The sequence below is a fragment of the Biomphalaria glabrata genome, chromosome 8, assembly GCF_947242115.1.
Source record: "Biomphalaria glabrata chromosome 8, xgBioGlab47.1, whole genome shotgun sequence".
Classification (NCBI taxonomy): domain Eukaryota; kingdom Metazoa; phylum Mollusca; class Gastropoda; family Planorbidae; genus Biomphalaria; species Biomphalaria glabrata.
This window is the reverse complement of record NC_074718.1, coordinates 33,520,405-33,532,621: the sequence shown is the minus strand read 5'-3', so window position 1 is coordinate 33,532,621 and position 12,217 is coordinate 33,520,405. Positions and strand designations below refer to the sequence as shown.

At 37.2% G+C, this 12,217-nt stretch overlaps 1 protein-coding gene across 9 annotated transcripts in view; it reads right to left on the bottom strand.

The window, feature by feature from the left end:
* LOC106069354 (calcium uptake protein 3, mitochondrial-like) overlaps positions 1 to 12,217 on the bottom strand; it is a 71,639-nt gene that overhangs the window by 9,600 nt on the left and 49,822 nt on the right. For 3 of the 9 annotated variants that reach the window (XM_056038549.1, XM_056038551.1, XM_056038554.1), the window contains 2 exons: positions 7,417 to 7,499; positions 1,897 to 1,932 (listed from right to left, as the gene is read on the bottom strand). In XM_056038549.1, coding sequence (XP_055894524.1) covers positions 1,897 to 1,932; positions 7,417 to 7,499 — 119 coding nt within the window. Of the gene's footprint in view, positions 1 to 1,501; positions 1,574 to 1,896; positions 1,933 to 7,416; positions 7,500 to 12,217 lie in introns of all 9 variants that reach the window. The other 6 variants (XM_056038547.1, XM_056038548.1, XM_056038550.1 and 3 more) reach the window with 2 other exon arrangements.

The window sequence follows — 12,217 nt, the reverse complement described above, 5'->3', positions numbered from 1 at the left end:
AATTGAAATTAAAAAAAGAACTATTCTTTTGACAATTTAATGAACTGTTTTTAAAAAATAAAAAAAAAATCATTAAAAATTCAATGTTATCTTGTTGGTATAATGTAAATAAACATTCTGTTTCATGAAGAGATGGCCACATAATTAATACAGCTGACTAAACAGGGAACAGATGTAGCAGCTACACAAGCAGAGGATTGAAACAAAATATATATTTGTATAAATTTAAAAAAAAAAAGGCTTATGTCTAAGAAAGTTGAGAAACGTAGACGCATCTAAGTGGAAAAATTCAGAGAAGACATGAGAATACAATGGTGAAGTTAATGCCATGCACCTTTCAGGCTGATCAGGAGGGTTAAGTGAGAGTCCTGGCATCTCTAGCAAACAAAAATAAAAAGGTGAATCCATTTTAATTTAATACTCAACAATGCAATCCGTTTAGTAGAAACCTTTTAAGAACATTTACAGCCAGAAATATGTGACTATTGTTTTCTAGGTTTTAGTAGAGCCTTTATTTCATTTATTTATGTCACAACATTTCATTTCTATCTCTAACTAAGACTATTTAATTTCATTTATATAGGTCACAACATTTCATTTCTATCTCTAACTAAGACTATTTAATTTCATTTATATAGGTCACAACATTTCATTTCTATCTCTAGCTAAAACTATTTAATTTCATTTATATAGGTCACAACATTTCATTTCTATCTCTAGCTAAAACTATTTAATTTCATTTATATAGGTCACAACATTTCATTTCTATCTCTAACTAAAACTATTTAATTTCATTTAAATTTATAGCTAAAATTATTTAATTTCATTTCTAAATCCTAGCGCTAACACTGAACTAAAGCCTAAAAGTAACTCAATAACTAAAACAAAACCTTAACTCACACACTAATGACTAATATCTAATGAAACTAAACACACACACATTTTTTGGTCATTATTGTGACTGTCATATTAAAATAAAATTTAAACCAAAATTATTTCTCGTTGATAGAAAGTAAAATAAACTAAACAAAAAAAAAATCCAGAGTTGTCCAAATATCCAGCAAATCTCAGTCTAACTTGAGACACTTAACAAATGAAAACTCAACATTATGGTTACTTTTTTTTTCTTCTTTTGAAATTCTAAAATTTAAAAAAAATAAAATTGCCTCGTCTATCTCACATTTTTTCTTTTAATATGAGAAAAATGTAAGAAAAAACTAACAAACTTAGAAAACAATTAGTTTAATTGTGTAGCTGTTGGTACTCAATTCTAAGCCCTAACCAAGTTAATGACTTGAGCCACTCTTACATTTCACAACACATGTCAGTCCACTACATTCAGCATGTTATTTGAAGCAGGTTAGTTTCAAAGGTTAGTCAAACAAGCAAGTCAAACAAAGACTGAGCAGAGAATGGTATTGTCATTGGGTCATGCAAAGTAGCGTGCTGATAGGTAACTAGGAGAGGAGTTATTTTTTAATTTGGTCTCATTATCTCATACAGATAACATTTTCTTGCGGTCCCGTGGAACAAATTTCCTCTCATTGGGTGGAAGAATGAAGAAATTCTCCAGCTGAAAAGTAAAGAAATAATTACAAAGGAAAGGGGAGAGAAATGTGAAACTTAATGAAGTGTTTTTATCTCACTGAGTTATCTATTTAATAGCTCAAAGCTTTTTCAGGTCTAGACAAGAATTATTATCCTGATCAGCACAACTATTCCTGCCATTGAAGCATTAAACTGATTGAGTCAACTGGTTATCAGTTGATAGGCAAGCATATACTTCAGCTCTTGGTTAGATTTGTATCATATTTGTATCTGTTTTCAAACAGGAGCATCATTAGTCTAATGTTATGGTAGAGTATCAGAGAGACAGTTTTCAAAACTTCACAATACCATGAGGCCTTCCTTGTAGTTGTGCCTTAAAAACAACTGTTTGTAAATAATGAAATAAACATTGAACTAAATGCACATGTAAATCAGGAATAAACAAAAAAAAATGAAGCCAATGTGTGACATACATTCTAAAGTTGTTAAATAACTAGGAAACTACTGCAGTTAAAAAGAACATTGATTTAAACAAAAAAATATTTTTTGACAGTATAAAATAAGTCTAAAACTACTGCAGTTATTTCAAATAAAACAGTTCTGACAATGAAAACTAATGAGACATAAACAAGTTTCTTTGTCACTTTACTTCACAATGCCCTAGTAAGGTCAAAGCAACACAAGTTCGGTGACCTTTGTGTGCATTAGCGTCAAACAAAACTTTGAATCTGAAATACTTTTCACTTCTAATAGTGCGTCTAAGAACTATTTAGGTCTTGCTCCTCTTCTCAAAACCTCTACTACAGTATTTCTCTGCCAAGACTGAAATTAATTTTTTTTAAGCCATGGCAGTAAAGTAGACAAAGAATCAAAACTCTTCACGTGAAACTTCACTAACACATTAATCCCCCAAAAGGGAAAACAGGCCTCTGTTTTTTTTTTGTCTTTTCTTCTTATATATTACAGACGTTACTTCAGACAAGAAGATAATTACGTCCAACGCACCTCGTGTCAATTTAGTCATGCATGTTAATTAGTAACTTAAACTCTGCTAAGTCATTGGTTTTTCAGGCTGATTCAGGCAACCCATTCCATTCTCTATTGGCGCTAGGGAAGAAGTAGCACTTGTCCAAATTTGTCCTAGCATATTTGTTGGAACTCTCTGAGACTTATTGCTTCATCGAATGTTAAGGTAATTTTTTGTTTCACTTTTCTAAAAAGCTACACTTTAAAAAACAAAGAAACTGTTACGTCCCATTAGATATAAAAACAAAGTGGAAGATACATTTTCAATAAATATTCTCCCTAATGATTAAACTGTTCAAACCCAAACATTTGGTTCAATAAATAGAAACAACACATTAAGATCAAATAAATAAAAATGTAGGGCAGTGATGATTCAACTTGTGTGAGTGGACACATAACATGAAACATTAATGGGAAAAAAACGACTTCAACACTCAACACAAAACTGGTGCTTATTTTGAGACAGCAGCTAAATTCACATTGAGACAGCAACTACATTCACATTGATAAAGAAAACATTGGCAATGTCCTGGGATAACTACAGGCGAACAACTCAGTGTCATTAGTAAAACTTGCTCTGAATACAAATCATTTACTTTCATATCATGTCATTTGTATAAATTTTGGCATCGGGTTGAAACCATGAGGGAAGTTATAAGGATGAACAATGATCAACAGAAAACAATTTAATCCTTTTGAAATTACATCCTATTAGTGTTCTCATTGAGGAAGACTTATCTGATTGGGAACACGAAAAGATGACTTAAGACTTTCTAAGTCACAAACACAGAGTCTACACCCCAGTCAAAATAATAAGATCATTGAATCCATGGACAAGGAATCAGGTACTAGCAGGAACATTTAATTGACTCCATGGTCAAGGAATCAGGACATGCTGCTGGTACTAGCAGGAACATTTAGTTGACTCCATGGACAAGGAATCAGGACATGCTGCTGGTACTAGCAGGAACATTTAGTTGACTCCATGGACAAGGAATCAGGACATGCTGCTGGTACTAGCAGGAACATTTAGTTGACTCCATGGACAAGGAATCAGGACATGCTGCTGGTACTAGCAGGAACATTTAGTTGACTCCATGGACTCAGGACATGCTGCTGGTACTAGCAGGAACACAAAGCTGTGAACACAACAACTGAGATAGAAGGACAAAGTTAGTACAACTAGTAGGCAGCATACAGTCACTGGGAGGTGGGGGAAAGAGCTAGACCAGAACAAACAAAACACTTGCCTAAGCAGGGAGAAACTTAACTTGAGCTTCCAGACTTAGAGTGTGGTGTTTGTTTTCATAACAAAGATGTAATATTCATTTTATTAGTGACTTTGAATTACAGAGACATGAAATAGTTTCCCCATCAATAAAACCAAATTGAACCAAAACAAAAGACATAGATCAAGATACAATATGTCAAACCTTTATATGATAAGTTTTTCTTAGATCAACCCTTTATAGGATAAGTTCTTAAAGATCAACCCTTTATAGGATAATTTCTTCATAGATCAAACCTTTATATAATAAATATTTCATAGATCAAGCCTTTATAATGTAGGTCGAACATAGAGGAAACATTTATAAAGTAGGTCCATCATAGATCAAACCTTTATTGTGTTAAGTTCCTCATAGATCAAGCCTGTCTTAGTGTGTTCAACACAGATCAAACCATTATAAAGTAGGTCCACTGGAGATCATTCCTTTATAAAACAGGTCTACCATAGGTCATACCTCTATAAGGTAGATCCAAATTAGATCAAACCTTTAAAAGGTAGGTCCAAAAGAGATCAAACCTTTAAAAGGTAGGTCCAAAATAGATCAAATCTTTATAAGGTAGGTCCAAAATAGTTTAAAGGTAAGTTTACCATGAACAATCTGACAAGAAAGTATAGATTTGAAAGCAGTTGAAATAAATTTGCTAGTCTCACATTTAAGTCACTTGTGAAGATTTTGTTGTTTTTCATTGTGTTTATGCCTAGAGCATGTTTGAGTTATTTGTTTCCCATCTTACTGATTGACATTTGATCTATTTCTCAATCATAGACCAATTGAGTCAACTTCTTGTAGGTTCCAAATATTCTATACCGTAGTTATTTATGCAAATTGTAATACAAATTTCCTGATGGATAATAAAGATTATTATTATTGTTATTCTTGTTTTACATGCCTCTAAAATGTTTCCCTTCTTAAACAATGGGAGTCCTCCATTAATTTTCTCCTAAAACACACACAGCCACTGCACTTTGTACTTGTACTTCCAGAAAGAACAATCCTTTTCCAATCGGTGTGCATTTATACAAAGGAAATGAAATGAGAATGATGTATGTTAAGGGCAGAGAGGTATGGAGTTAGAGAAGTATGGAGTCTGAGAGGTATGGAGTCAGAGAGGTATGGAGTCAGTGAAGTATGGAGTCAGAGAGGTATGGAGTTAGAGAGGTATGGAGTCGGTGAAGTATGGAGTCAGAGAGGTATGGAGTCAGAGAGGTATGGAGTCAGTAAAGTATGGAGTCAGAGAAGTATGGAGTCAGAGAGGTATGGAGTCAGAGAGGTATGGAGACAGAGAAGAATGGAGTCAGAGAGGTATGGAGTCAGAGAGGTATGGAGTCAGTGAAGTATGGAGTCAGAGAGGTATGGAGTCAGAGAAGTATGGAGTCTGAGAGGTATGGAGTCAGAGAGGTATGGAGTCAGTGAAGTATGGAGTCAGAGAGGTATGGAGACAGAGAGGTATGGAGACAGAGAAGTATGGAATCAGAGAGGTATGGAGTCAGAGTGGTATGGAGTCAGTGAAGTATGGAGTCAGAGAGGTATGGAGTCAGAGAGGTATGGAGTCAGAGAAGTATGGAGTCTAAGAGGTATGGAGTCAGAGAGGTATGGAGTCAGTGAAGTATGGAGTCAGAGAGGTATGGAGTCAGAGAGGTATGGAGTCAGTGAAGTATGGAGTCAGTGAAGTATGGAGTCAGAGAGGTATGGAGTCAGTGAAGTATGGAGTCAGAGAGGTATGGAGTCAGAGAGGTATGGAATCAGAGAAGTATGGAGTCTAAGAGGTATGGAGTCAGAGGTATGGAGTCAGTGAAGTATGGGGTCAGAGAGGTATGGAGTCAGTGAAGTATGGAGTCAGAGAGGTATGGAGTCAGAGAAGTATGGAGTCAGAGAGATATGGAGACAGAGAAGTATGGAGTCAGAGAAGTATGGAGTCAGAGAAGTAGGGGGTCAGAGAAGTATGGAGTCAGAGAAGTATGGAGTCAGAGAGGTATGGAGACAGAGAAGTATGGAGTCAGAGAAGTATGGAGTCAGAGATGTATGGAGTCAGAGAGATATGGAGTCAGAGAGGTATGGAGTCAGAGAGGTATGGAGACAGAGAAGTATGGAGTCAGAGAGGTATGGAGTCAAAGAAGTATGGAGTAAGAGAAGTATGGAGTCAGAGAGATATGGAGTCAGAGAGGTATGGAGTCAGAGAGGTATGGAGTCAGAGAAGTATGGAGTCAAAGAAGTATGGAGTCAGAGAAGTATGGAGTCAGAGATGTATGGAGTCAGAGAAGTATGGAGTCAAAGAAGTATGGAGTCAAAGAAGTATGGAGTAAGAGAAGTATGGAGTCAGAGAGATATGGAGTCAGAGAGGTATGGAGTCACAGAAGTATGGAGTCAGAGATGTATGGAGTCAGAGATGTATGGAGTCAGAGAAGTATGGAGTCAGAGAAGTATGGAGTCAGAGAAGTATGGAGTCAGAGAAGTATGGAGTCAGAGAGGTATGGAGACAGAGAAGTATGGAGTCAGAGAGGTATGGAGTCAGAGAGGTAAGGAGTCAGAGAAGTATGAGTCGAAGAGGTATGGAGACAGAGAACTTTGGGTGCTGATAAGCCCAGTGAGATGAACAGGTCCTCCTAGCTCAGATCAGAATCAGCAACTGCTCAATAGGTGCATACTTAAGGCAAATTAGAACTACAATTTATGATGCTGCCACCACATAGATTATGAAGAAACAGTAGAACACATTCTGGCAAGCACAATGTAGTAGACACTTTTCCACAAAAAGGGTCAAGATTTTGAGAGAAAGAGAGAGAGAAAGAGAAAGAGAGAAAATGTCCAAGGACAGGTTATTTCTTGGACAGAGACACTGTTGAATTCTATTCACATGCACTAAGGAATTCGTCTCATCCCCTGACTGGCTTCAGATAATGTGGGGAGTAAAAAAAGAAATTAAAGAAGAGAAAGAACAGAATTCTCCGACTATACAAATGGCTAGGAATCTTGCCCCAATATTTAGAGCATAGATTAAATTACCACTGCAGACTCAAAAGATATTTGTTCTAATATTTATACAAGAAAGAATAAAAGATTGAAAATACCAAAAAAAAAAAGACTCCTTCATTATACATGGTAAAACAAAGTGATAAAATATAATAGATATATACACCCATTCCATTGTTGATTATATATACTTCTAAAAGCTTAGTAACAAGACCATTCTTGCAAGCAGTGCTAGGCTTGGGAAGTATTTCATCCTATTGGTCACCACACGTTAAATGTACCCAAGAAAAAAAAAAATTTTGACTAATGTTCCTAGCATGTGATGTTCTGGTGGACTAGGTCTCTATATTTGCACTACCCAACAAAGACTAGTCTATTGTATATGGTTATATTCCTGATTTTCCTAGTCCATTTGAAATTGTCTACTGGAATATATGGGTAAAAAAGTTTCAAAACTTTAACATAATGTTCACGAATATTTGTGTTTTTCTCCTGTGAACACGTGTAATTTGTTTGTATGTCACAGCCTTATCTGTATGTCCAGCACAGAGAGAGAGATAGTCAAAGGCAAGACAATACTTACCACAAGGAACTCTTTCTTGTCCACTATTTGATTCCCATCAGTATCAAACATGTTGAAGGCAATACGAAAACCAGAGTGAGGCTCTGAGAACACAAAGAACATGTAGTGCATCACACAGACATCAACAGAAAATCTAGTCCTGTCATTCGCGGTTATGGCTAAATACTTTACCCAAGATATAACATATATATATATATATATATGAAGTCAAATTTTATAATAATAAACATATCATAAACATCATAATGAAGATCCCAACAACCATAAGCTCTGGTAAATAATTATATATATATTTCTGATTGTGGAAGATGTGTAACAAGACAAAGGTAGTGAAATATAATAATGGTCTATATTAAATGTAAAAAAAGATTGAATTGACTTTTACCACGTGAATACATATTTAAATAATTTCTCATAGGCCCATTATAGTAGAATTAATTAATAGTTTTATGGAAGTCTTTATAATGAATTGTGTGTAATTTTTTTCCATTTATATAAAATAAATAAAGATAGAATTCAGCTTTGTACTAACATTTATATATATATATATATATATTCAGTTCAGAATTACACCGACAACAAATTATATTCTTATCTCTCCTTTACCCTTACCTATGAAAACAAATGCACGACAACTCGTACAATTATATTGCTATATTTTGATTTAATGGTTACTTCCCTTTGCACAGGTGCCGTCAATAAGTAAACTATTGACAGCTATTTGAAACAGCTTGACTGGAATACACCTAGCTTTGCAATAGCCAGGGAGATATAGGAAAAGGGGGGTGCTGAAGAATATGAAGAAATCCACCACCACCACCACCCAAGCGTTTGAGCATAAATTTCAATTCCATACAGATTTCGTTTTATGAAGGTTTGAATTTATTGCAAGCCGAGCTGTCTTCAGATGTTTTTTTTATTGTAATCTAAGTGTGTGTGCATATTAAACTCTACTTAGTCCAATACAGAGATTGCAAACGTCTGTCTTGTCTCTCTGGGTGGTCAAATACACAGCGAGCTAGTTTATGACAACCTTGTCATTGAAAGAACAATCAAAGTCTTCGCAGAGACATGGAACATTACACCAACCTACGGGCTCACGTAAATACACATGCGAAAACACACACACACACACAGATATACATGTGGAAACAAACACACACACACAAAACATACCACACAAACACATGCCCAGGATGTTGCGGAGTTTTGAGTGACACCCGAGCTAATCCTTTAAGATGTCATTGCCACCTACTGAGATCAATCAGCCGTGAACGTCTCAATTTTAGCTTTGGGGCATTGGAGGAAAAAAAAAAGGGGGGGGGAAACAGAATTACCATTCAAGAGATAAAGTTACAACAGGCTGATATGTTTCGGTTGTAAGGAGTTTCAACATGTATACTTCTAACAAACACACACACACACACAGATACGCTGTTCATTAACATGAGGATGTGCACATTAGACACACACACACACACTTCGTACATGCTGTAGCATGCATCAGACTCGAAGTATATCTCAAATTTGTTCAAGGTAGCAATACCAGGTAGCACCAGTCCAACAGACCTCATCCCGGGCTAGATCTGAAAGGGCAAACATGTGACCTCTTCCTATCTCTGTACATAACAGCATTACTTTTGGGGCAGACGCGACGCTCCATTGATAGATAATCAACTCTGTCGTGATGGAAGATAAGCACAGTCTATTTCCTATCAACTCGCACAGGGATGTGAAGTGCCACCATTCAAGGCACCAGTTGGTTGGGACTCTAGTGAAGTCTTGCTTGCTTGGGATCCACGAGTTTGTATTGAGTTTGGCTGCTCTGATTTCTTGGCTCAATAATCCACATGGGTCACATTGGTTTTTAAAAAGGCAGAAAACTGTATGGTCTAAGTATATCACTACTAGTTACCTACCGGCTACGACCGACATTTTTCTCTGCACTCCTTCAACCCCACCCCTCCCCATGGTTTGTTCAGGATCTTTCGCTTTTCTTCCAAGTATCTAAGTGGCAGTGATAGTTTTGTCGACTTTAGCTCGTTTAGTGCTCACGTTCATTGAACAATCACCCGCACTTTAGTCCACACGTCATTCAAACGAAAATTGGTTTTTGCGAAATTAAAATAATGGAAAACCAATGTGTTTGTGTGTGTGTTTAAATTGTTATTAAATGGGAACTGGCATTGATTCTTTATTAATGTCAAGTAAGAACGGGGGGGGGGGCAATAGGAATGACAGGACAGTTAACTAATTATTGATCTGTTTGATTTTTTGAGCTCAAAGGAATAAAGGGTTTAGAAGATGTATCTATTCAGTATCAAAGAAATTGTTTTGTGTTCTGTATATGTACCAAAAATATAACCTAACATTTAAATCAAAGCAAAGACAAAAGTAAAAACCCAGAAAAGTGAATGTGAGAATCAATGGCTATGACATGCACTTCCTTATTTTAAAAAAAAACCCGCAGAGAATACATTTTCCTAGGCTCCGTGGCTATCAACCAGACGTTCCTTATCAGCTCCCCTTCTAAAGGTATTCACTGTATACTTATATACATAGTATATACAACAGTTTGACGACAGGTGAAAATGAAGTGAACAGATAAAAACCGCTGACTATATAGTCGTAGGCCTGTAACGTGGCTTTAGCTAGGAGGTAAAGGTCAGATAGGGGCGGGTCTGTGTGGGGGGGGGGGATGGCGTCTCGACGTGTTCAACACATGGGTTGATCGCATTCGGTTATTGATTGATCGAAACACTGTGGGCTAGGGGGGTACAGGTGAGTGGGGTGGAGGGGAAGGCATAAGCCTCGTTCTGAATCTAACATAATGATCGCCTCGCTGTGGAAGACCCCAAAAGTTTTTTTTTTTTTTAAAGTGTGTTACTTGATAGTCAACTAATCAAGCTTTAGTATTGGTATTGAAGATGTGTAACATTTGTGCGCATGAGTGTGTGTGTTGTATGTGTGTGTGTGTGTGTTGTGTGTGTGTGTTGTGCACATATGTTAATGAGCTGATTTCCGTCCCTTGTCTAACTCTTCAGACTAACACTAATAGTACTAACACTCACAAAGTCCTCTCAGAAGTGGCCAGAAAGTAGGCTCTACGCTCGACATATTTTTGTATATAGATTTACAAACAGATGGCTGTCTGGTATGCACCTCGGAAGGTCGTCACAATGCTTCCAGAGTTCGAACCCAGCTGCTGCCATACACTTCCTTCCTGCAAGGGGGGGGGGGTCTGTTCTATGACATAATACTCTTCCCTTCTGAAGGATGGTCTGCAACTTCGTCAGCTCATTCATATGATGGGCGTGGTGGCTGATTGGTAAAGAGCTTGGCTTCACAACCAAGAGGTTTCGGGTTCGAATCAGAGTGAAGAGTGAGATTTTGAATTAAATTATTTGTAGGGCGCCTAATGGGTACCTGATATTAGTTATGGAAAAGTAAAGGCAGTTTGATCGTTGTGCTGGCCATAGGACACCCTTGTTAACCGTGGGCCACAGAATCAGATGACCTTTACATGCCCTCTGCATCATCTACCGCTAGGTCTGAAAGGGGTAGTAATTGATATGATATTAAAATGATTCTACAAACATATTCAATTGTTAGCCATTTTCGGTATGACTTCTAGGCGTACAAAATGAATACTTAAAGCACATCTTAAGGGACAAGTCATGTATATATATACCTACTATATAATAATTGAGAACGCAGAAGTAGAAAGGTAAGAGACAGGAATGAAACACGGCCGTCGACAGATCACGTGTGGTGCCCCGGTGGTTCAAAATACTAAGGGATAAGTAAAGGTGAAGAAAGTAGGAAAAAAAGTAGTGTGTACAACTATATTATATAGTCAGGAAAATAAAAGAGAAAGTCTGGAAATGATGAAACCATTCAATAAATTCTCGTCTACGGGATTACTGCAGCACATTGAAACTTGTGAAAGACCCAAACCTAAAGTCAATTCGCTGATCCTGTTTTGTACGCCTTTCTATTTTCACTGACAAACATATGTCTAGTTATACACATTGTAGATCGAGTATCTGCAATGCGATTAGCAACAAGGAGGACTAGTGAAAGTTCTTGGACTAACTGGAATTCTTACATCAGGAGTATTTTTAAACCATTCCAACGTACAGTTAATAAATGGCAAGTCACCAGGACCAGAAAGCAAGGAGGGGGGGGAGGGAGTCAACACAAATTCAATTCAATAGACCAGCGACTTAGCTTTTTTAAGGAAACTTGACATGAGACACGGTGTCCAAGTGTGTGTGTGTGTGGAAGGGGGGCGATGGTGCAACACAGGTAGATTGACCCACTGAAGTTTATCAGTCTACATACTTTGAAGGCCATGGCCTTTAGGTCAACGGGAAGTCGCTACAAGACTGGTATACGACTAGATCACTACAAGGCAGGTATACGACTAGATCACTACAAGGCAGGTATACGACTAGATCACTACAAGGCAGGTATACGACTAGATCACTACAAGACTGGTATACGACTAGATCACTACAAGGCAGGTATACGACTAGATCACTACAAGACTGGTATACGACTAGATCACTACAAGGCAGGTATACGACTAGATCACTACAAGACTGGTATACGACTAGATCACTACAAGGCAGGTATACGACTAGATCACTACAAGGCAGGTATACGACTAGATCGCTACAAGACTGGTATACGACTAGATCACTACAAGACAGGTATACGACTAGATCACTACAAGGCAGGTATACGACTAGATCGCTACAAGACAGGTATACGACTAGATCGCTACAAGACAGGTATA